Source organism: Carassius auratus, unplaced genomic scaffold (genome assembly GCF_003368295.1).
Source record: "Carassius auratus strain Wakin unplaced genomic scaffold, ASM336829v1 scaf_tig00019252, whole genome shotgun sequence".
Classification (NCBI taxonomy): Eukaryota; Metazoa; Chordata; class Actinopteri; order Cypriniformes; family Cyprinidae; genus Carassius; species Carassius auratus.
Genome location: NW_020524940.1, coordinates 89671 through 114084, shown reverse-complemented (window position 1 = coordinate 114084; position 24414 = coordinate 89671). Strand labels below are relative to the sequence as shown.

The 24414-nt window shown below is 41.9% G+C and overlaps 1 protein-coding gene across 4 annotated transcripts in view; it reads right to left on the bottom strand.

Annotated features, from left to right (window-relative positions):
* LOC113076179 (dnaJ homolog subfamily C member 13-like) overlaps window positions 1-16240 on the bottom strand; it is a 56861-nt gene extending 40621 nt beyond the window's left edge. For 3 of the 4 annotated variants that reach the window (XM_026248835.1, XM_026248833.1, XM_026248834.1), the window contains exons 1-6: window positions 16027-16182; window positions 10704-10784; window positions 9220-9295; window positions 4344-4493; window positions 4217-4258; window positions 3383-3583 (exon numbers count right to left, since the gene is read on the bottom strand). In XM_026248835.1, coding sequence (XP_026104620.1) covers window positions 3383-3583; window positions 4217-4258; window positions 4344-4493; window positions 9220-9295; window positions 10704-10771 — 537 coding nt within the window. In that variant the 5' untranslated portion in view covers window positions 10772-10784; window positions 16027-16182. Of the gene's footprint in view, window positions 1-3382; window positions 3584-4216; window positions 4259-4343; window positions 4494-9219; window positions 9296-10703; window positions 10785-16026 lie in introns of all 4 variants that reach the window. The other variant, XM_026248836.1, reaches the window with a different exon arrangement.
* Between the last annotated feature and the right edge of the window lie 8174 nt (window positions 16241-24414).

Below are 24414 nucleotides of genomic sequence, written 5' to 3'. Positions count from 1 at the left end.
TGTTTTATAAAATCATTCAAAGTGGCATAGGGGGTAAAATATATGACTTAATTAAAAACATGTATAACCAAAATAAATGTGCAGTAAAAATTGGGCAGCAAAGGACAGAGTATTTTCCTCAACAGCGAGGAGTGAGACAGGGCTGCTGTCTCAGCCCGACCTTATTTAACATCTATATCAATGAACTGGCAGATCTTCTGGACCAGTCCAACAGTCCAGGACTACAATTACACGACACAGACGTCAGATATCTACTGTATGCAGACGACTTACTAATTCTGTCTAAAACACCAGAAGGTCTCCAGAACAACCTCGACATTTTAACTAAATACTGCCAGGATTGGGCCTTAGACGTCAACATCCCAAAAACTAAGATTATGGTATTTCAGAAAAAGCCCAGAAATCTAGAACATAAACATCTATTCACATTAAACAACACCACACTTCAACATACTTTACAATATACTTATCTTGGTCTGGTTTTAACTCCCACTGGAAATTTCAAATTGGCAATTAAAACATTACTTATAAAAGCCCGCAGGGCACTACACGCTATACGAATGAAATTATTTAAAATAAACATCCCCATCAGAATCTGGACAAAGATCTTTGATAGTGTGATTCTGCCCATCGCCCTGTATGGAAGCGAGATCTGGGGTCCAGCGAGTAAAGACTGGAACAAACACCCTTTAGAAGCTCTGCATGTGGAGTTCTGCAGAAGCATCCTTCACCTGCACAGAAATGAAGTGCATTATGAATGAAGAGAAGGAGACATACATACAGTATTGGAAAGAACAAACCAAAGAGCAAAGTGGCCTCCAGTGTTATCTGAAACTCAACAGAGAGTACAGTATGGCTGACTATCTGCTCTCAGTCAAGAATATAACACACAGACAGTTACTGACCAAGTACAGACTGAGTGACCACCAGCTGGCCATAGAGAGAGGACGACACAGAAAGAGCTGGTTACCCAGAGAAGAGCGAGTGTGTGCCGAGTGTAGATCAGGATCAGTCGAGACTGTGACAAATACACATCTCTGAGAGACTCACTGTACAGTCAAATACAGCACAACACTCCTGAGCTCCAGTCACTCAGTGAACGTGAAAAATTAAAAATATTACTGGGTGAAGGACCTGCTTCCTCTGTGGTAGCACATTATATTTACAAATGCCACAAACTAAGAGGTAAAGAGTGAACACATCTACATTAGAAGTACCATCAATGTTTATAGAAATGTATATGGATTTATTTTGCATGTATTTTATTCAATTTTATATTTTCTTATGGATATGTATTTTTGCTTTGTTTGTTTATATTCTGCGATGTACAATGCTTTGGCAATATGTACCTTTGTATGTCATGCCAATAAAGCAATATGAATTGAATTGAAATTGAAATTGAGTGAGACAGAGAGTGAGAGTGAGAGAGTGAGATTGAGAGAGTGAGAGAGAGAGAGTGAGAGTGAGAGAGAGAGAGAGTGAGAGACAGAGAATCAGCAAGAACATCAACGACAAACAAAGGAAAATATTTGCATGTTTTGTAGACTTTAAAAAAGCATTTGATTCAATTTGGCATGATGGTCTACTGTACAAAATCCTACAAACTGGCATCGGCGGAAAAACGTTTGACATTATTAAATCTCTGTACACCAACAGCAAAAGTGCGGTGAAGATCAGTAACCGCAGAACCGCGTTCTTCCAGCAGAGCCGTGGAGTGAGGCAGGGCTGCAGTCTGAGCCCAACTCTATTCAACATCTACATCAATGACCTGGCGTCAGCGCTGGAGAGCTCTACTGCGCCCGGCCTCACTCTACAGGGGTCAGAGGTCAGATGTCTGCTGTATGCGGATGACCTGGTCCTGCTGTCCCGCACACCTGAGGGCCTTCAGCAGAGCCTGTCCCTGCTGGAACAATACTGTCATGACTGGGCCCTGACCAGAGTCATGGTGTTCCAGAAGAAAGCCAGATCTCAGGGACACAAACACCAGTTCCTGTATAAAGGCCAGGTCCTGCAGCACAGCTCTAGCTACAGCTATCTGGGCATCGACATCAGTGCTTCGGGACGCTTCGGTCTGGCTGTGAAAACACTCGCTGAAAAGGCTCGGAGGGCTTTCTATGCTATAAAGTCACGATGTGGACACTTAAAATTACCCATTAAGACCTGGATAAAATTATATAATTCAATAATAAAACCAATTCTTTTATATGGATGTGAAATTTGGGGACCAGTACTAAATTTTAAAAATTGGGATAAAACATCAGTAGAAAAATTACAATTGGAAATTGGCAAAAATATTCTTGGGGTTGACAGAAACACGTCCACTGCGGCCTGCAGGGCTGAGCTGGGCCTGTACCCGCTGAACATGAGATCCAGAAGAGATGTGTTCAGTTCTGGCATCACCTTCATCAGTCTGACCCAGAGTCAGTGCAATATAAAGCTCAGCAGAACCTCATCCTCTGAACTCACTCGCTCTTCAACTCCTCCATCAGAATATACTCCCCATCAACCCCAAACCTTTTATTAACCATATCCACAAACATCTAAAAGTCACTCATGATGAAGCACTAAAAGCACATTTTGCCCTCCAGAATAAACTGCAATGTTACTCGGCCCTCAATAGAACCACTAAGTTGGCCAATTATCTATTTATTAAACATTTTAAAGAAAGACAAATCCTCTCCAAATACAGATTAAGTGACCATGATCTAGAGATAGAGAGAGGAAGACATAGACAAACATGGACAGAGAGAGAGCAGAGGATCTACAGCACATCGAGGATGAGGAACACTTTCTGCTCTTCTGCTCTAAATACACCAGTATAAGAGAAACCTTTCTGCCCAGATTCTCTGAACTGAGCGACACTGAGAAAATGTTCTTCTTACTGGGAGAAGATGATAGTACAGCTGCACTAGCGGCTAAATATGTGTTAGCTATTCACAACGCCAGAGTCAGCTAATTCTCTAGAGAGACCGACTCTATTTATTCATTTAGTAGGATAAATTGTGTTTATTTATCTATTTATTTATATTTACTATGCTACATATGACCTGATTTGTAAATATATGTTTTGTTTGTTTGTTTTATTATTTATATATAATATGTTGATGCTTTGGCAACATTGTGTTCCACAGTCATGCTAATAAAGCTCATTTGAATTGAGAGCGAGAGAGAGTGAGAGACAGAGAGCGAGAGAGAGAGTGAGAGAGTGTGAGAGACAGAGAGCGAAAGTGTGTGTGTGTGTGTGTGAGAGAGAGAGAGAGAGAGAGTGAGGGTGAGAGAGAGTGAGTGAAAGTGTGTGAGAGAGACAGAGAGAGAGTGAGTGTGTGTGAGAGAGAGGAGGTGAGTTGTGAGTGAGTGTCAGGTCTCAGGGCTGAACACACACCAGTCTGCCGAAGCCTCCATACAGCACACAGAAGCCTCCCTGATAGTCAGAGAGCTCGGCGAAGCCCTCCACGCAGCGGTAGTCGTACGAGCAGATCACACGGTTGGTCTGAGGGTCGATCTGATCGATGCCTCCCGGAGTCACCTCCAGACACACACTCCTCCGAGCGTCGCTCCAGTGGTGCTTGAAGCAGTTATAGCGCTGAGGAAACATGAGCGAGGAACACGGACAATTCAGCTCTGAATTCAATTATTTAATTACAAGATGTACTGATTTATTATTGCCACATCAATTTGGGCTGAGAAACTAACCCCAAGTCAATTAACGATGTATAAGAAAAGCACCGAATGGACATTACAAAGCTTTAAATGGGTTTTAATGTTTTTATTTTATATGAATACTGAAATATGAAATAAACTTTAATAAGTCACTGAATCATTAATTTAACTAATTAGTTCAGAACTGTGGACTGAGTCAGGAATGAATCCCTCCTGTGTGTGGATCAGAGACACTCGTCAGTTATTTCAGGAACTATTTTCAGTTGAGAATATTGTGTCTAAAACAGAAAGAACTGTTGTATGAATCAGTATCTCATCATCAGTGCTGGTGTGATATTACTCAACTATATCACATGACAGAAATATAAGAGAGGGATTCTTCTGAACTCATATCTTTAATCTGACTTCATCAACATCAGTCAGTCGTGCTGCATCAGGATCATCAGTGTGAGATGACACGCTGCCTTAAACACATCTATCATTTATTACAAAATCATTAGCACCAATTTAGCTTGTTAAATCGACAGCCGTCTTTGTTTGATGGGACTGTACTCACTCTTCCGGTGATTTTTCCCTCTGAGAAGTCTGTTCTGAATCTCTGTGGAGGAGACGGAGAGCATCAGACTAGTGATGATGTGGAGTCACATGACTTTATCCTCACACAACCACACAGTATTCCTCACCAGCGCTTCTGTCAGCAGCTCTGTGCGATGCTCAGTGGAGAACTTGAGCGTTTCGGACTTCTTCCCGCTTCCCTTGCGGAAGGTGAGGCTGAACTCTGTTCCCTGGCCTTTCCCGACCGGAGCGATGCCACAGATATCTCCATAAGGCCACTGAGACACACATTACCCTACATTCAGCACCGCTTCAGACACACACAGCTTCTACTTCTCAAACAGACTCACTTCATTAGGATTGAGATTATCCATCTGTGCCCATGTGGCCTTAGTTATGTCAGAAATGTTTTATTATTTTCTTAAAAGAAAATAATTTATACTCCTAACAGAAGATTTACTATCAGTTTAACAGAGGCAACAGAATATATACAATGCTTATATAACAACAACAAAAATAGAGATGTTAATATCATTAATATAACAGCAAATGATAATAAAAGTATTAAGAATTTTAATAACCATTATCATAAATAACAATAGTACAAAAATATCTGCACCCTTGGTAAATATGATCAATGAAGGTTGTGACAATTAATCTGCATTGTTAATCCTTTTGATCTTTTATTTAAAAAAACACACAAAAATGTATCCTTTCATTTGATAATAAGAATTTAAAATGGGGGAAAATATCATTATGAAATAAATGTTTTTCTCTAATACACATTGGCACCCTTTAATTTAACTCTTTGAAACCTCCATCTGCCAGTTTAACATCTCTAAATGTTCTGCTATAACACCTGATGGGGTTAGAGAACACCTCACAAGAGATCAGACACAGTTCCTTCCTCCAGAATCACTCCAGACCCTTCAGATTCCAGCTTCTCCTCTTCAGTTCACTCCTCTCATGTTCTGTAGGGTTCAGGTCAGGACTGGATGGCTGTAGCAGAAGCTTGGGATTCAGCTCAGTGACCCATTTCTGTGTTGTTTTTGAGGATTGTGTTAGGATTATTGTACGGTTGGAAGATCCAAACATGGTCCATTATAAGATTTCTAACAGAGTCAGTCACTTACTAATAACCTAGAACACTGTCTAAGACTTGATGGTTGCTCTGTCAATTCTTCGTCATCAGTTAGGAACCTAGGTGTGCTACTTGATCGCAATCTTTCCTTAGAAAGCCACGTTTCTAGCATTTGTAAAACTGCATTTTTCCATCTCAAAAATATATCTAAATTACAGCCTATGCTCTCAATGTCAAATGCAGAAATGTAAATCCATGCATTTATATATAAATATTGCTACAAATGTGACTGCATCATATCATTTATTGTTAATAGTGTTCATCATCTGGCTGACTACGTCTTGTATAATTTTTTCTGAAAAATCCTGTCATATGTGCTCAAATTTACAGCCCCACTTATAAGCAACTACTAAATATTGTAGAAACAATTTTCTGTAAAGTTGCTCTGTAATGATTTGTATTGTAAAAAGCGCTATACAAATAAACTTGAATTGAATTGAAAATTTAACTTTATTGGGACGTTGTTCTGCACGCTTAGTAAACAAACTACAGCTAGTCCAAAATGCAGCAGCAAGAGTTCTTACTAGAACCAGGAAGTATGACCATATTAGCCCGGTCCTGTCCACACTGCACTGGCTCCCTATCAAACATCGTATAGATTTTAAAATATTGCTTATTACTTATAAAGCCCCGAATCACCGTAGCCACCAGATCCAGTCTGTGTCCAGAACAGAGGGTCACTGCAGTCACCCGGATCCAGTACGTATCCAGACCAGATGGTGGATCAGCACCTAGAAAGGACCTCTACTGCCCTGAAAGACAGCGGAGACCAGGACAACTAGAGCCCAGATACAGATCCCCTGTAAAGACCTTGTCTCAGAGGAGCACCAGGACAAGACCACAGGAAACAGATGATTCTTCTGCACAATCTGACTTTGCTGCAGTCTGGAATTGAACTACTGGTTTCGTCTGGTCAGAGGAGAACTGACCCCAACTGAGCCTGGTTTCTCCCAAGGTTTTTTTCTCCATTCTGTCACCGATGGAGTTTCGGTTCCTTGCCGCTGTCGCCTCTGGCTTGTTCAGTTGGGGTCACTTCATCTACAGTGATATCATTGACTTGATTGCAAATAAATGCACAGACACTATTTAACTGAACAGAGATGACATCACTGAATTCAATGATGAACTGCTTTAACTATCATTCTGCATTATTGACACACTGTTTTCCAAATGAATGTTGTTCAGTTGCTTTGACTCAATGTATTTTGTTTAAAGCGCTATATAAATAAAGATGACTTAACTTGATTTTGTATCTGTTGGTATTTGATAGAATCCATGATGCCATGTGTCTAAACCATGTGTCCAGGACCTCAAGCAGAAATATAAGCCCACAACATCAAAAATACAGCAGTATATATCATTGTACGGATGGGATACTATTTATCCCTGTCTTCACCAAACCCATCTTGAGTGTCTACTGCTAAAAAGCTCATTTTTAGTTTCATCTGACCACAGAAGTGTCTGATAACTGAATATGCTTTAGTTTGTTTTTGGATGAGCTAGGAGACTTCTTCCTGAAACCCTCCCAAACAACAAGTGTTGATGTAAGTTCTGTTTGACAGTTCTTTTAAAGGTTTTCTGAACCAGAAACTATTTTCTGCAATTCTCCAGCTGTGATCCTTGGAGAGTCTTTAGCCACTCAAACGCTCCTCCTCACCGTGCATTAGGACGATACAGACACACGACCTCTTCCAGACAGATTGGTAAACTTAATTCTTAATTATTGCCCTGATGGTGGAAATGGGAATTTTCACTGCTCTAACTCTTTTCTTAAAGCCACTTCACCAATTTGTGAATTTCAATTATCTTTTGCTGCACATCAGAAATATAATTATTTGTTTTTTCTGATTGTGATGGATAATAATGGCATTAGGGCTTTGTTTTACCTCCTTTTTATATTTCTGTGAAACAGGAAGCCATGGCTGGATAATTTCATGTTTATAATCACGCTGGAGTGCTCAGAATTGTGAATATGAATGGCAATATACTTCAGAGATATTTTACACATAAGAATTTCTAGGGGTGCCAATAATTGTGTCCAACGAGTATTTGAGAAAAACATTTATTTCGTAATGTTATTTGCCATGACTGTATATTCATTAATAAATACATCACTATTATTATAATAAATTATGACTGGTTTATAATAGGCTTGCCGAGATAGACGGTGTTGACTGTGTTACCGGTCACAGATCAGCGTCATCTCTTCTCTCTCATTAAAGACGACACATTAACACACTTCCACTGTGAGGTCAGTGCGAGCCAGCGCTTCAAACGAGCCGGTGGGGCTAATAACCTTTGACCTGTAGCACCGAGGCCAAAACAGTGCTGTGTTTCCACCGTCAGGTCCTGAATCTCCGCTGCGCTTCACTAAAACACACGCTTCACACGCCTCTCTGAACAACGTCACGAAACCCCATCACTTCAGCAACTAAGAGAAGTTATCAGAAAACTAAGTCACTGCGCGATCAAACACACGAACACGATAAAAGCAGCCGTTTGTTTGTATGCTTTGTTAAATATTTAAAACCAAAAATATGTTTTACTATAATAAGGTGATGCATCATAATGAATGAATTTATCAGGATTGAAAATTAGTCACACAGAAGTGTTATAAATATAGTCTGCGTATTCAGTCGAGTCGTTCGGTTTATTTGTAGCCACAGTAGCCTATATACACAACTATTAGAAATAATTATATTTTAGTATTTTTATGAAAGCTCCTGAAAAAAAAAGAATCATGACAGATTAAATGTGTTACTAAATAAAAACACGACTGTGGTAGAGAATAAGAGGCTGACGTCTGGTTTCTCCAGCGGTCGTATTTACCATGTTTACTATAGTAACATGTTTAGCCTTTTAAGTCTTTACTCTTTATCACTTATAAATATTACTGCCTTGTTTAGTGATTATAATCCACATCGGATCAAGTTATTTCAACACTCGCTGCTGAGTGAGAGTGAGTTTGAGCTTATTTTATAAAGTCTTTATCGCTGGTGTTAGAGCTGTTATCTGTCTGAAATGATCCGCAGCGCTGAGCTCTCCAGACTCAGAGAAACTCCTCTTTGTTCAGAACCCCTCTCTAGCCCCAGCTGACCCAAAGTTTTCATCGGGCCAAAAAACCCTGGCCGCTGGCCCCGAGGAAGCCCTGAGGAGACACGATCAAGCCCCGGAAGTGACAGTGGAAACACGACTGGCTCCATCAGACGAGGACGGACAACTGACAGCCAACCTTTCAGCTTCATATCTATTTTAGACGAGAAATATGAAGCTCTGCCAGAAGAAACACTTATGGGCAAGACAATATTCCTGGACCCGCGCTACCGGGATGACCACGACACGAGTGTTGAAGAGATCTAGATGATGATAGAGAAACGGTCATCCTCAGAAGGAAAGCGGCGTCAGCGCACCCCGTGAGAAGACATCGAGCCGCAGCCCAAAAGAAAAAAAAACCTCTGCACGCATTGCAAATAAATCCCAATTCATAGTGTTTTTATTCATTTATTTTTTCAGAGTGCTGACTTGTCATTTATGTAGGCTAAGGTAATTTTGGAAGCGTTTCTTTTATATTTGTTTCTTATTTATATGGCTTTGCGTCATTTATTTAGGATTATTTTACTTATTCGTTTTAAAAGCTTTCTAATATTGGCTGGGCAATAAACGTTCATGCTCTTATTTGTTTGGGTCCACAGTTAGCAGATTTTCATGGTGGTATTTTTATTCGTTATCTTAATAAAAGGTCTGTATTTAATATGAGTGAGTTTTTTTTTTTTTTGTCCGTCCATTCAAGCAATTAATGCAATTACTTCAAAAGTGAGAGTATAGCGTGCAGGTATTCATTAGCTAGCTAGTGAACGCAGTACCTGATTGGTCACTTCTAGAGTGGTGGGGTTGTATGTGGTGATGCCATGAGTCCCCACGGAGAACACACGCTTGTACCTGCAGGACACACACACACACACACACTCAATCAAAGCATGACATTAGATCTTTTGTGTCATATTTGCATAGAATTTTACAATGTAACTTTTTCAAAACTGGACCACTATCTGAAGCATTATCATCTGTCTTGGAGAATAAAGAGAGACTTCATCAACACACACACACACACACACACACACACACTCAATGACAGATATTAGAAATCAATTTAATTAAATTTAAGTGAGAGCAAACACGGAGAACTACAGACTCATATCTGTGGGTGGACTCACCCTTATCATTCAGAAACAAACACTTGCTTTACATTTCTGATCCAATTCAGAGTTATACTGCAAACTGGAATCTTGAGTCATGATGTGTACTGCAAATAGAGATGCTAGCATGACAGTATTTCCAGTTAAAGGCCACTCTTCTTTCAGAACCATGAACAGGCTTCTGAGTCACATGAGCAGTTAATTATTCATCATCTGTGGCTTTTAGCACCTTCCCTTCAACACCTCACACACACACACACACTCACACTAACACACACACTCTGTGCCTGTGTGTATGTGTGTGTGTGAGATAGAGAGAGAGAGAGAGAGAGTGTGTGTGTGAGAGTGAGACTGGTTCTGTGTGTGTGTGTGTGTGTGTCTCTCTCAGTGAGTGAGTGTGAGCGTGTGTGTGTGTGTGTGTGTGTGTGTGTGTGTGTGTGTTGAGAAGCTCTGTAGCAAATCTAATAAACTCTCAGTGGCTGCGGTCACATGATTAGGAAAAACACAAACTAGATTCCTCACAAACACTGTATGTTTCTACACTGGGCCCAGATCCAGAAGAGCTGTGGTCCTCGTTCAGCTCCAGCTCATCATACATGTGTCGTACATCATATACAGTCATATATACAGTCATATACAGTAATATCACAGCATGATCTCTCTCTCACTGGGAGTTTGGCATGAGCTTGGGCTACTCTTCCCTTTCTGTGTCTGTAACTCTCTGTTTCCCAAGCCTTGGTCCTAACAGAGGACATGATGATCTCGACGTGGTCTGCTTCTGTTTTAATGTGCAGGAGCATCTCCTTCAACACTGACAGGGACAGATATATGATCAAATCAATCAAAACTGATTTCATTAGGAAAACCATGTCTGGAAATTCTACCTTTAAAGGAATGGTTCACCCTTTTAGATTAAAGTCCAGTTAGGAACAAAAAGACGACAGAAGGCATAATATTCCAATGAAAGAGAAAGGGCAACGTAACACCTGCTGCAGGTTCACTGATAGGATTCAAAAGCACAAACAGAAGCAGACTGCGACACAGAGAAACATGTCCGTCGCTGAATGATCTTCACAGTGGAAGACCTCTCTGAAGCCTCATGAAACCCAGTCAGTGTGTGTCTGAATGAAGCGTCTGATGGTCACACTTACTTCCCCCTCCAGGAGTGTTTGGTGGTGTAGAAACAGGCCAGGTCTCTGTTGTCTCGGAGGACGTTCATCTTCAGGCAGGGCCTGTGAAAACACAAGAGGTCAGTCTGGATCTCAGCACAGTATACCATCACACAGTGTGTCACGGGGAAGTGTGGAAATACAGGAGCAGCTAATCTAGTGTGACAACAGGACGGCCGGCAGATCGTACACTCGACTCAAAGCACTCACAATCACACTGAAGCGACTCATTTAAATGTTACGGGGATAATTCACCCAAAAAATACATTCTGGCATCCTCAAGTCATTCTAAAGCCACAAGACTTCAATTCATTCGGATTCGGAACATTTTTGCAATGCATCACTTGCTCATAAATGGATGCTCCTCAGTGAATGGGTGCCGTCAGAATGAAAGTCTGTGAAGCATTATGGGTAATACTCACAGGTGCAAAATCTAGTTTATGAGTTTAGTTAATGGAAATTACATTGTGCCTACCATAAAAGCAGGTTACAAATGGTTTCAGTCACAATTAAATAATACAAAGAACACTTTATATTGTATTCAGAGTTGGAAGCAGAAACCCTGACTCCTTCCTTCCTTCCGTCCATAATTCGTGCTGCTCCGTTAAATTATTTCTAGATTATAGTATTGTATAAATATTGTCCCACTGATAAAAACAGTGCAAATAGTAATGTCTCCGGATAACAGTGAAGTCTAGTTAGTTAGTTAGGGTTACATTTATGAAATAAAATTAAATAGGATATTTTGGGAAGGTAAGTCTGGCCAGTTATACAGCAACACGAGTCTGACAAGTCTGAAGATCTGAGCTGAATTTGGTGAAACATTAAAGTTCCAGTCTGTGTCAATTACTCTCATAATAAATAAAAATAATAATGTTACCCGTATTTTTTTGGACTATAAGTCGCACTGGACTATAAGTCGCATTTATTCAGAACCAAGAGACAACATTACCGTCTCCAGCCGCTAGAGGGCGCTCTATGTGTTCAGTGTAGACTACAGGAGAACTGAGCAGCATAGAGCGCCCTCTAGCAGCTGGAGACGGTAATGTGAACTCTTGGTTCATGTCAAATTAATTTTGATAAATAAGTCGCACCTGACTATAAATCGCAGGACCAGCCAAACTATGAAAAAAAAGTGCGACTTATAGTCTGGAAAATACGGCAAATATATGTTGTCTTTCTCAAGCCCAACAAAGAAGACTAAAAAGAGAGAAATACATAAAAAAATGTAACTGAATAAATTTTCACAATTATTTATTAATGTCACACTCACACACACATACCTAGTGCCTTATGACTTAAAAGATGAGAGTGGTAAATGTTACAGACATGGAACTGTTCAGTCTATTATTGATTTTTATGTCCACTTCACTTTTATCCAAAGAGACAGAACTATTTGCACTGTATTTATCAGTGGGACAATATTCATACAATAATGTAACGGGGTCTCTTGCAGGTCTCCGCAGCACGAATTACATGCCCAGCTCTGGTTCAAATATTATGCTAATTAACAGTGAGCGGTGTTTTCGGACATTACAGTGCTTCACTTGAACTCACTCTTATTCTGCCTGAAAGAATTAAAAGACCGAGCTGAAGGCGAAGCGATTCGACCAATCAGACGCAAGCAGCGTTTCAGCTCCGCCCACAAGTGCGAATGAAATATTGAAGCCATAAACCGAAATGATCAAAACATACACAGGCCAACTGTCTTGTCCATGTTAAGAAAAATTGCATTTGAATGATAATTTTCATTTTAATTTTGCAACTTATAAAGCGTTAAAATTAGTATTCATTTTACATATTAAAACTAGTCTATGAAATGGCAAATGAAAATTATGTAATTTCATTTTCATTTTGCACCAAATGTTGCACAAATGTATTTGAAAATGTAAATGTAAATACAGAAATGCATTGCCATTTTACATATTACATTCCAAATTGAATATTGCTACCCATTTGCTTCCATAGTGCCCATCCATAGATAGTGTCTTAACTCATTGAGAAAAAAAAAAGATAAATCAATAAAAAGAAGATGCAGTCATCTTAAGTCTATGAAACACCAAATGCCAAACTCACTAATTAAAATCAATGACATTTATAATAAACACCAAACCCAGACTCAATCAACAGATTTAACCATTTAATGTCCAACACGCTCCTCCTGAATGTGTAATCCTGCTCATCTAGAATCTGTGAGTCTAGTGGAAGTACAGCATTGGGCTGCGATGCATTAACAGCTGCAGATCACTTCCTGAACGAGCTCATGTGATCAACATCTACACCTCTGAGCGAGGATCAATGAAGCAGTTCATCACTGCACCGTCCGGGGAAGACATGAATCAAACTGAGCTTTGCTGGATAACAGTGTTTTTTAAAGATTTTATGAATGCAAAGCTCCAGTCCAGTGCAGCAATAACCCTTCTGATGAACCTCTAGCTTCTGTAAACACACACTGTCAATAAAACATAATGACAGGCATGACATTCACACCAACACAACTGATCACTACACGCTTGACATCTCTCTCTCACACACACACACACACACACACACACACACACACACACACACACTCAAAGACACACACTCTCTCTCTCTCCCACTCTCACACAGACACACACTCTCGCTCACACACACACACACACACACACACACACACACTCACAGTCTCTCTCTCACACTCTCACTCTCTCTCACACACACACACACAGACACACACACACACAGACAGACACACACACACACTCCCTCTCTCACACTCCCTCTCAAACTCTCACTCTCTCTCACACACACACACAGACACACACACACACACACACACTCTCTCTCTCACACTCCCTCTCTCACTCTCACTCTCTCACACACACACACACAGACACACACACACTCACACACACTCTCTCTCACACTCCCTCTCACACTCTCACACACACACACACACACTCTCACAGACACACACTCACAGTCTCTCTCTCACACACACTCACACACATACTCTCCCTCTCACACTCTCACACACACACTCTCTCTCTCACACTCTCACACTCTCTCACAGACACACACTCTCTCTCACACACACTCACACACACTCTCACACTAGGGTTGTGCTTCACACCAACACAACTGATCACCACACGCTTGACATCTCTCTCACACACACACACTCTCACACACACACTCACATACACACACTCACATACACACACTCACATACACACACTCACACTCTCTCACTCTCTCTCACAGACACACTCACAGAAACACACACACACTCACACTCTCTCTCTCTCTCACTCACTCTCACGGACACACACTCACACACACTCTCTCACAGACTCACAGACAAACACTCACACTCACTATCACACACTCTCACAGACACACACTCACACAGACACACATTCACACTCTCTCTCTCTCAGGGACACACACTTACACTCACAGACAAACACTCACACTCACTCTCACACACTCTCATAGACACACACACACTCACAGAGAAACCCTAATTGTAACCTCATCTCAGATCTATACAGAAATAAAGAACCCTCTTTAATAAAAGTGGGACTAATGTTGCGTTCAAGTCCTCCTGGGAAGTTCGTACGCACGAGGTGGGAAGTCGTGATGACTTGAACGCACCATAATGCTTTTTATTTTTTTATTTTTTTTTGCTTTTATTTGTAATGATTTTTTTTAGAATCATTTTGTTTTCTATCTGCTTTCTTTTCATTTATTATACAATTTACAAAAGCAACAAAAAATACCTCCTAACACTAACTTACTCTATTCTTTTTCTATTATTTTTATTTATTATATTATTTAAAATCCCATGCTACGTGTACTGTGTTTAAGCTAACCGAGACTTGTTATAGCACTTATATACCATTGCTCTTTTGTTGTCTTTGATTCCTTCCACTGTCCTCATCTGTAAGTTGCTTTGGATAAAAGCTTCAGCTAAATGACTAAATGTAAAAGTAATGCAACCCAAAAAATAAATAAAACAATAAGAAAAAAAAGTTTAAATAATAATAATAATAATAATAATAATAATAATAATTATATACAATAATTCATACAATGTTTTAAGGAAATTCCAAATTAATTTATTATGGATTTTTATTATTATTTATTAGAAGGCATTTTTGCAGGAACGGTGTTATCCCAGGAAGAAAAAACCAAACTAAAACTCAAATGCAATCTAAAACAAAAAAATATAAAATACCAGATCATTTCAATGCCTGGTATGTAGCAAAAAATGTAAGAAAAACTAAAGCAACCGCATAAATGATGAGTCATCAAACCCTAAAGAGCAGGAAGTGGCCAGTTCTCCAGAGAGCCGTGTCCAGAGGATGAGAGTCACATGATCAGGTCAGGTGCTCACTGCCCGAGCCCCAGAACAACACACACACCAAATCACTAACCTGATTACAGACTGATGACAAAACACACCCAAAATAGTAAAAATAATAATAAAACTGAAAAACCAAGCTAAAACACACCCAAACTGGAGTAATACTGGATGGCCTAAAAACTACCCTGCACTGAATCCTCTGTAAAACATTACTGTTCGTGTGAGGAAACTTTCTTTTGATCAGTGTGTGAGCCGTGACTATCTTCATCTGCAGTCCCTCACAGGACAGAAGAAGAAGAGACTAACTCTCTCACAAGATTATTATTAATCAGTCTGTTAGATCTGACAGCAGACACCAAACTTAACAAACACAGAAAGAAACGTCCTTTTGAATTATATGCCAACCATCATATCAATTTATGTTTTTGTCAGATATTTACAATGAAATATTTATATGAAGTGTATAAAGGTCTTGTGACCATGATATGATACAGTACAAAAGTAGTGAAAGATGATATTATACAGCACAGTCACAGCACTGACTGGTTTTTAACATCCATTTCAAATCTCTTTTAACTTTCAAATAAACCGGTCATTTCGATCAGATGTCAGCTTTTATAAGGGTTTGTGACATCTGACCCCATTTACACTGAGTTCTTCCTGACAAAGAGAGCTTCATAAACACTAAAAACACTCAAACAGTGCTCAGATTAATTATGAAATAAAACACGACTTTAATAATAACCAGATCAGAGTTTGTCAAAGCGCCTCAGATCTGATATTCACCAGCACACAGATGTTCGACAGTGTCTTATGGCTCGTGTTGTGAGGTATTAAAGTGTTGATGTATTTGATGCATTAAAGTGTTATGAGGTATTAAAGTTGTGTGATGTATTAAAGTGTTGGTGTATTTCGCGGTGAGGTGAAGTCTCTGTCAGGCGGCGCTGGCCTCACCTCACAGACGGAGCTCGGGGATGTGTTTGACCGGGATCTGTGCTGTCAGAAGCGGCTCGGTCTCGTCCCTTGGCCCGCAGGCCTCCGTTACGCGCGGAGCCGCAGCTCAGTGATCCAGAAATGAACCAAACCGGACCAAAATCTCTTCCCTCTGTCAGAGCACTCAGGACGCCGCCATCTTTCCTCAGCCTCCAGCGGCGTTCTGCGCAATGCGCATGCGCACGGCTCGAGTCTCACGCGTCTGTCAGCTGACAGCTCAGACCGGAAGTGCAGCAAACAACCGAGTGTTACATTTATTACTCTCAAATGTCGCTGTTGTTCTTTCTTATTGGCACGCCCTAAATCTATCAACAGATTTAGACAACTTCACACATTTCAAAAAGAAAAAAAATACATTATTATTGTTTTTGTTGTAAAGATTGTAAATGTTTTATTTGCGAGCAGGGCGTAGCCAGAGCTGTTTTCAGGATGCTCAACTGAGACTAAGAGATTTCTCTGAGGTGGACAAAAATACAAATCTAAATCTGGTTATAGATCCAGGGACCCAAAACGTGTTAACTATATCCACCTGACAACCAGAAAAAAACTAAACAAAATTGTGAATTTAGTATATATTTTTTTCATATAATTGTTTAGAGCATAAATTTTTTTTTGAAAAAATAAAATTTTTGAAATGTTTTTGTAATATATATTTTACACGTATATTATATTTTGTCCTCTGAGGACATCAGGGGGCTGTTTGATAAAGGACGCTAAGAACAGCTATTCAGGCAGCTATTTCAGAATAACAAGAACAGCTCCTATCTAAATGAATGGGCAGAGAGTCAGAACTGCACTTTCACAGTTCACTGGGACATAAAAACAGCATGTATAGAAACAGCAGTGAAACAGGATAAAAATCGCTGAAAAAAATTGATGACTTTGCCCCAAAATAAGGTTTAAAACCCCTTTTTCCCCTTCTCAGCCTCCCCGGGAAAGTCTATGCCAGGGTACTGGAGAGGAGAATTCGGCCGATAGTGGAACCTCAGATTCAGGAGGAACAGTGTGGTTTTTGTCCCGGTCGTGGAATACTGGACCAGCTCTATACCCTTTCCAGGGTGCTTGAGGGTTCATGGGAGTTTGCCCAACCAGCCCACATGTGTTTTGTGGATTTGGAGAAGGCATTCGAACGTGTTCCTCACGACATCCTGTGGAGGGTGCTCTGGGAGTATGAGGTCGGCAGGGCTGCCCTTTGTCACCGGTTCTGTTCATAATTTTTATGGACAGAATTTCTAGGCGCAGCCAAGGGCCGGAGAGTGTCCGGTTTTGGGCCCATTCGATTTCGTCGCTGCTTTTTGCGGATGATGTTGCCGTGTTGGCCTCCTCAGACCAGGACCTTCAGAGTGCACTGGGACGGTTTGCAGCCGAGTGTGAATCGGCTGAGATTAGAATCAGCACCTCCAAGTCCGAGGCCATGGTTCTCAGTCTTCTGCAGTAATGCGGTCGCTGTACCGGTCTGTCGTGGTGAAGAAGGAGCTGAGCTGTAAGGCATAGATACAGGCAGCCGAAATGATCTTTCTCCGTCGGGTGGCTGGGCGCTCCCTTAGAGATAGGGTGAGAAGCATCCACGTCCCCAGATAGCCTCATAGACAGTAAAAGATTGCCTGCGAGCTTCTCCTCCTGTCCATATGGTAATTTTTCTACTGTGCAACAGAGAGTCGCAGGTTATGACACAATCGTTAGCCTATTTTTAGAAAAACTGCTTCTACGGGGCCAAAACGTAAGATACAAGGTAATGGGGCCTTTTATTTATTGTCGTGTTTCTTTAGAAATAATGAATGGGCAAATGAAGTCTTTAAAGGAATGCTAACAGCAGGTGGGGGTCCGCTAGCCAATGGAGGCACCCAGGGATGCTTCAATAAAATATGAAACCCTGCCCCCCTGCTCTCCACCAACTGCACTGATCAAAAGCATGATGGAAACGACTGACTGACGACACAGCTTCATGCTCATTGGCTGAGAATGTCAACTGATACATTTTCTCTTTATTCTAAGAATTAGAAATTAATTTTAGAAAACAAAAGCAAAACACGCATAGTGAAGTTAAGAATTCGGACATGCATTTATTTTATAAAAAAATTATTTTAATTAGAATTATTCCTTGTTGTAATTTTCTCTTTATTCTATTGTATGTTTGTGTGAATTAATAAATCAATCCATTAAAAATATACATGCACACATACATATCTAAATGAACTGTTTAGCCATTATGCCTCATCTTTGTGTGGTTTCATCTGAGAAGTGTCAAGTGTCACATGATGACAAAACAGTGGTATTTCAATTACATCCACTTTGTCTGTGATAAGAAACGTGAGATTCAGGAAGTGTACGACTTTAAAGGTCTTTTTTGACCCCTCCCCTTACTGCAGCCGCCTACTCTCACCTACATTTCAAGTGAGGCAAGGCGCATCTCAAACAAGCCTATTGATATCGACAGTGTTACGCATGCACGAGATACTTTACTTCCTGAACAAGTGCCCACCCCAGTCCGTGTTGCTTGGACATTCTCGCGATCCGCGCCACAGATCCAATCAGAGCACTATAAAACATTCACCGCAACTTCAGTATTCCAACAGGAACAGACCCTTAACACTTGTCTCCTGAGCTCCTGACACTTCACTGCCGATCAGACGTAATGTATACTCACCCTTTTGTAACACTAACCTGTGTCCTTGTTCTGCTGCCCTCAGGACCACAAATCACCTTATCATTACCTGTGATTCAACGGTCTCTGTAGTATCCTGTGTATATCCCGGGCTGGTATTAACTTCAGCCTCTGTGAAGGAAGAGAACATATATGAGCGAGCTGTGACTGTGGCTTTGACACTCCTGAATCAAACATACTCACCTGTCTACGATCCAGTCCCCTGTCTTCATCGTACTGCCCACACTTGAAGACACAAAGTATTCACTGAGCACTTATATATTAAATAAACACTGTACTGAATTCACCTACCTTTGTCTCCCGTGCATATCCTGACATAATTCTTGACCAACACCGAAAAGGATGACAGCGATTCCGCTAATCCTGCTTCCACGTTGGTGTATATGTCAAGTTCAGTCTCACGACCAGAGCCCTTCTCCGGTCAGGAGTAAGATTGCAATGGATTTTTTTATTACAATGTTCACTCGCACTTAAGCAGCACGCACACCAATACCCTACGGAGAGATCGAAAATCTCGTTCATAATATAACAACTGTCCGGACCAGCACTGAGATGGGCCGAAGCTCTATGGTTTCAGGAATCCACAATCACCTCCTCCTTACAGAATTTCATCGGCCATTTCAAGGAAGTGTTTGGACGTCCTGTGGGAGATTCTTCAGTCAGTGATCAACTCTTAAAATTGCAACAAGGTAAAAAGACTGTCTCAGGGCATTCTCAGCCGCAGCGAGTGGATGGAATGAAAAGGCTCTTCTGACAGTGTACTGACGAGGACTAAACCCTGCACTCTGACTCCAACTCGCCATATATGATAACAACCTGGGATTAGAAAAATTCATGCAACAAGCTCTACAAGTTCACCTGAGATCCCATTCCTGCTATCAGGATGCACACACCCCAGATAACGCTCCTCGCCAAAACGTACCTGAGAAAACCCCTGAGCCACAGCCAGAAAAGATGCAAGTAGATTCCCAACGTTTATCCCCAGAAGAACGAAATCGTTGGCGGGAGCTTAAACTGTGTCTATACTGCGGAAGTGGTGAACATTTTACATGCACCTGTCCATCTCGTCCACGGTTAGTGGTGAGTTTGGTTCTTCCTCAACCTTCTGTATCAATCCCACTAACCATATGCGTGAATCTGAGGTTAAGAGGTCTCGATGTTGAGGCTACCGCCATTGTCGACTCCAGATCAGCTGACATTTCATTTCAGGGAAGTTCGTTAAGACCCATGGTCTCCAAAGGATTTGAACTCCAAAGCCATACCCCATCTATGCAGTGACAGGCGAGATGATAAATAAAGGGAATGTGACATCATAGATAGCACCAATCACCCTCTGTGTTGAGCATAACCACCTAGAACAATTCACCCCATTTATTCTCACTAATAGTAAAGCTGAACTGATTTTAGGCCGCCCTTGGTTGATCCAACATCAGCCTTCAATAGATTGGACCACGGGGAAAATTCTAAAGTGGGGTTGTAACTGCCATGTCACTCAAGGAGCATATTCCATACTATCTGTCAATGACCATCCTGTCTCCATGTCAGTAAATACCTCGTCAATTTGTCAATGTCCCATCTTGTTATGCCTCCTTTGCAGATGTCTTCAGCCTACAAGCTTCCACTACATCACCCCTGGGATTGTGCTATTGGCCTAGTCCCTGGAGAGACCATTCCCAAGGGTCGAATTTACTCCTTGTCCATCCTGGAACAAAATGCCATGAAGGAATACGTAGAAGAAACCTTGAAACAAGGGTACATCCGACCATCCACTTCCCCAGCAGCTGCTAGTTTCTTCTTCGTCCCAAAGAAAGATGGAGGGTTACGACCGTGTATCGACTACAGAGCTTTAAATAAGATAATGGTAAAGTTCAGCTATTGACTTCCTTTAATCCCATCCTCTCTTGAACAGCTCCGGGATGCCCGTATCTTCACTAAACTAGACTTATGGAGCGAATACAACCTGGTCAGAATTCGGGAAGGAGATGAGTGGAAAACGGCTTTCATCACCCCCGCTGGGCACTACAAATACTTGGTGATGCCACACGGTTTAGTAAACGCCCCCTCAGTATTCCAATGGATTTCATGGATGAAGTCCTCTGTAAGTATCTGAACCGTTTTGCTCTTGTTTACATAGATCTCCCAATTAAAAGGATCACCAGTGTCACGTCTCCAAAGTGCTTCAACGTCTCAGAGAGTTTTCTTTATTTATAAAGACGGAAAATGTGTCTTTCACCAACCATCCATCGAATTCCTAGGGTATAACATCAACGACAAAGGGGTGAAGATAGATGACCGGAAAACCCAAGTGATCACTTTGTGACCAACTCCCAAGTCCATCAAGGAGCTTCAAAGGTTCCTGGGCTTCGCCAACTTTTATCAGCGCTTTATTCATCAATATAGTATGATTACTGCGCACCACTCACTTCTCTCCTAAAAGGAAAACCAAAGACCCTCCAGTGGAACCCCAAAGCTGAGCAGGCCTTCCAAACCTTAAAGACCGCTTTCACAAGAGCTCCACTACTTTAACACCCAGACCCAGCGAAGAAGTTCATTGTGGAAGTGAATGCCTCCACAATTTGTGTCGGCGCAATCCTGTCCCAGTATTCCGAGAATGCAGCCAAACCTATTCCATGTGCCTATTTTTCCAAGAAATTTTCCCCAGCAGAGAGAAACTATGATCTTTGCAACAGAGAACTCCTTGCTGTAAAGCTTGCACTTGAAGAGTGGAGACACTGGTTGGAGGGGGCCAGACAACCATTTCTCGTGCTTACAGATCACAAGAATCTCCAATATCTGAAGGAGGCCAAAAGATTCAATCCTCGCCAGGCCAGGTGGGCCTTATTCTTTACCAGATTCCATTTCCAGAAAGCTTACCATCCAGGATCCAAGAAAGCAAGAGCTGATACTCTGTCCTGCCTTCATGCCCTTGAGGAGATCCCTGAAGAACCAGAGCCCATCTTGCCCACCAGGTTATTTGTTAATCCCATTCAGTGGGACCTAGATGAAATGCTCCGCAAACAATCACAACACCACTCCATCCCACCTGCATGCCCACCTGGTAAGGTGTATGTAAACGAAGACCATTGTAGACCCCTCCTCTTCCATGCATACTCCTCCATAGGAACAGGTCATCCCGGGGTAAATAAAACTCTTTCTTCATTACAGCGCAAATACTGGTGGCCAGGAATGCAAGAGTGTCAGGTGGGAGATAGAGGACCAAAAGACGAGATTCTCAATAACAGTCTTTTTAATGAAAATTAGAAACAGTCATAGAATCAACGGGAAACATAAATCCACTCCGGAAACAGAGGTATCAAACAAAACAGAATGAGCATTAACAATAGTTAGCAGAGAAAGTAGTTACTGGGATTCGGGATGTGCGGCAGCTGCACCAGGTGCAGTAGAAGATCCCAACAGAGAGTTCGGGCCACCGAAGCTGTGCAGGAAGGGTAGTACAGGACTTGGATGGAGAGGTCCTAGACATCGCGCTCGCCAGTAACCCTCCGCCTACTGACAAGCTCTGGCTTTTACCGGACAGTTGGAGACAAAATGGTTTGCTGAAGCACAGTACATGCACAGGCGATTGAAGATGCGTCGCTCGCGCTCCTTGGCAGAAATACGGAGACCACCGAGCTGCATGGGTTCGGGGTCCATGTCGGAGGCTTGAGGGGCTGTACCAGTACACGAAGTCGAGAAGAGGGCGGCTGCAGTACGGGTGCTCTATGGCGCTGGTCGAACCACTTCTCTAAAAGGATCGCCAGATCAATAAGAGCCTCAAGTCAAGCAGGTACCTCGCGCATGAAGATCTCGTCCTTGAGATCAGGATTCAATGCCTCCAGGAAACGCGCAACAAGAGCCGGTTCATTCCACCCACATGACGTGGACAGGGTGCGAAACTCTATGGAGAAGACAGTAACAGAGCGCCTACCCTGGCGAAGGGAAGAAAGAAGTCGTGAAGCCTCTTCTCCATGGGCCGACCGGTCAAAGACACGGATCATCTCTCGCTTGAAGAGAGTGAAGTCGGTAACGCAACCACTCTCCGCCTCCCAGTTTTCCGCTCCCCATTCCCGAGCTCGTCCCGCGAGTAGGGAGATAACGTAGGCCACCTTGGCCCGGTCCTGAGCGTAAGTAGTGGGCTGTAACGAGAAGACTACCTCGCACTGGGTGAGAAAGGAGCAGCATTGAGTTGGCTCACCGGAGTAGACAGGGGGATTGTTGACTCGCGGTTCAGACACCTCACGGATCTCAGTGGTGGGTGGCTCGTGAGAAACAGTTATAGAATCAACGGGGAAACATAAATCCACTCCGGAAACAGAGGTATCAATCAAAATAAAATCAGAATTCTTTGCTGGTAAACCCTGAGCATTAAACAAAAGGTAGCAGAGAAACTAGTTACTGGGATTCAGGATGTGCGGCAGCTGCGCCAGGTGCAGTAGAAGATCCCAACAGAGAGTACGGCAAGAGGCAAAGCCCGCAGAGAGAGTGGGTACCAAGGGCTGGATATCGCATCGGTTCAGGACCACAGCGTCTGAGTTGGTAGAGCACAGTAAGGAGCGTGAAGGAGAAAGACTTCCAGACAAACTGCACAAGACAAGACAGGACAGGATTTGACTCAGCAGGTAGGAGATTCGTCTTCAGCATTGATAGCTAGGAATAAACTGATAAAAGGGGCAGAGAAAGCAGAGGTAGAAAAAGCGGGAAGAATCAGAATCAGAATGAGCTTTATTGCCAGGTATGTTTACACATACGAGGAATTTGTTTTCGTGACAGAAGCTCCACAGTACAACAGAATGACAGCGACAGAACATAAAACACATAATAAAAGAGTAAAAAATACAAATAAGTAGATAGTGAATGACAATATACAAATTGACAATTGTAGGCATGTATGTTACAAAATGCAGTTATGTATGTACATGTGTATTATGTGCAAAATTTAAGTGTATACTAAGTATGTGTGTTAGATAAATAAGTGTATGTGTATATAAATATAAAGTGTAGTGTGTTCGCAGTTATTATCAGCTGTTCATAAGATGGATTGCCTGAGGGAAAAAACTGGTCCTGTGTCTGGTCGTTCTAGTGCTCAGTGCTCTGTAGCGTCGACCAGATGGACACAGTTCAGAGAGGGAGTGTGCTGGATGTGAAAAGGCAAAGGCAAAACAGGTGAAAGGGTTATGTGAGAGGTGTAAGTGGGAACAGCTGGGACTAATGAAGTTAAAGTGATGGTGTAGAGAAAGAATGTGTAGGATGACCACAAGAGGGGGACAAAGAAGGGAGGAACCCGGATCATGACAAAAAGGATGTCCAGGAATTCATCCGGGGGGATGCCCTTCGTGCCATGACAAAAGTCCCGCGACAACTACCCACTGGTAAAATTAATCCCCTTGCCGGTTCCACATCGTCCTTGGTCCCACATCGGGGTAGATTTTGTCACTGACCTCCCCGTTTCTGATGGTAAAACATGTATCCTAGTAGCCATAGACAGATTTTCTAAAGCCTGCAAATTAATTATTTTGAGAGCTTTACTCACAGCCTTCGAGACCGCAGAGCTTCCATTCAAGCATGTGTTTCGGAACTTTGGAATTCCGGAGGACATCGTGTCGGATCGAGGACCCCAGTTTATCTCAAGGGTATGGCGTTTGTTCTTCGCTAGGGATGGGTACCGAAACCCGGTATTAAAATGG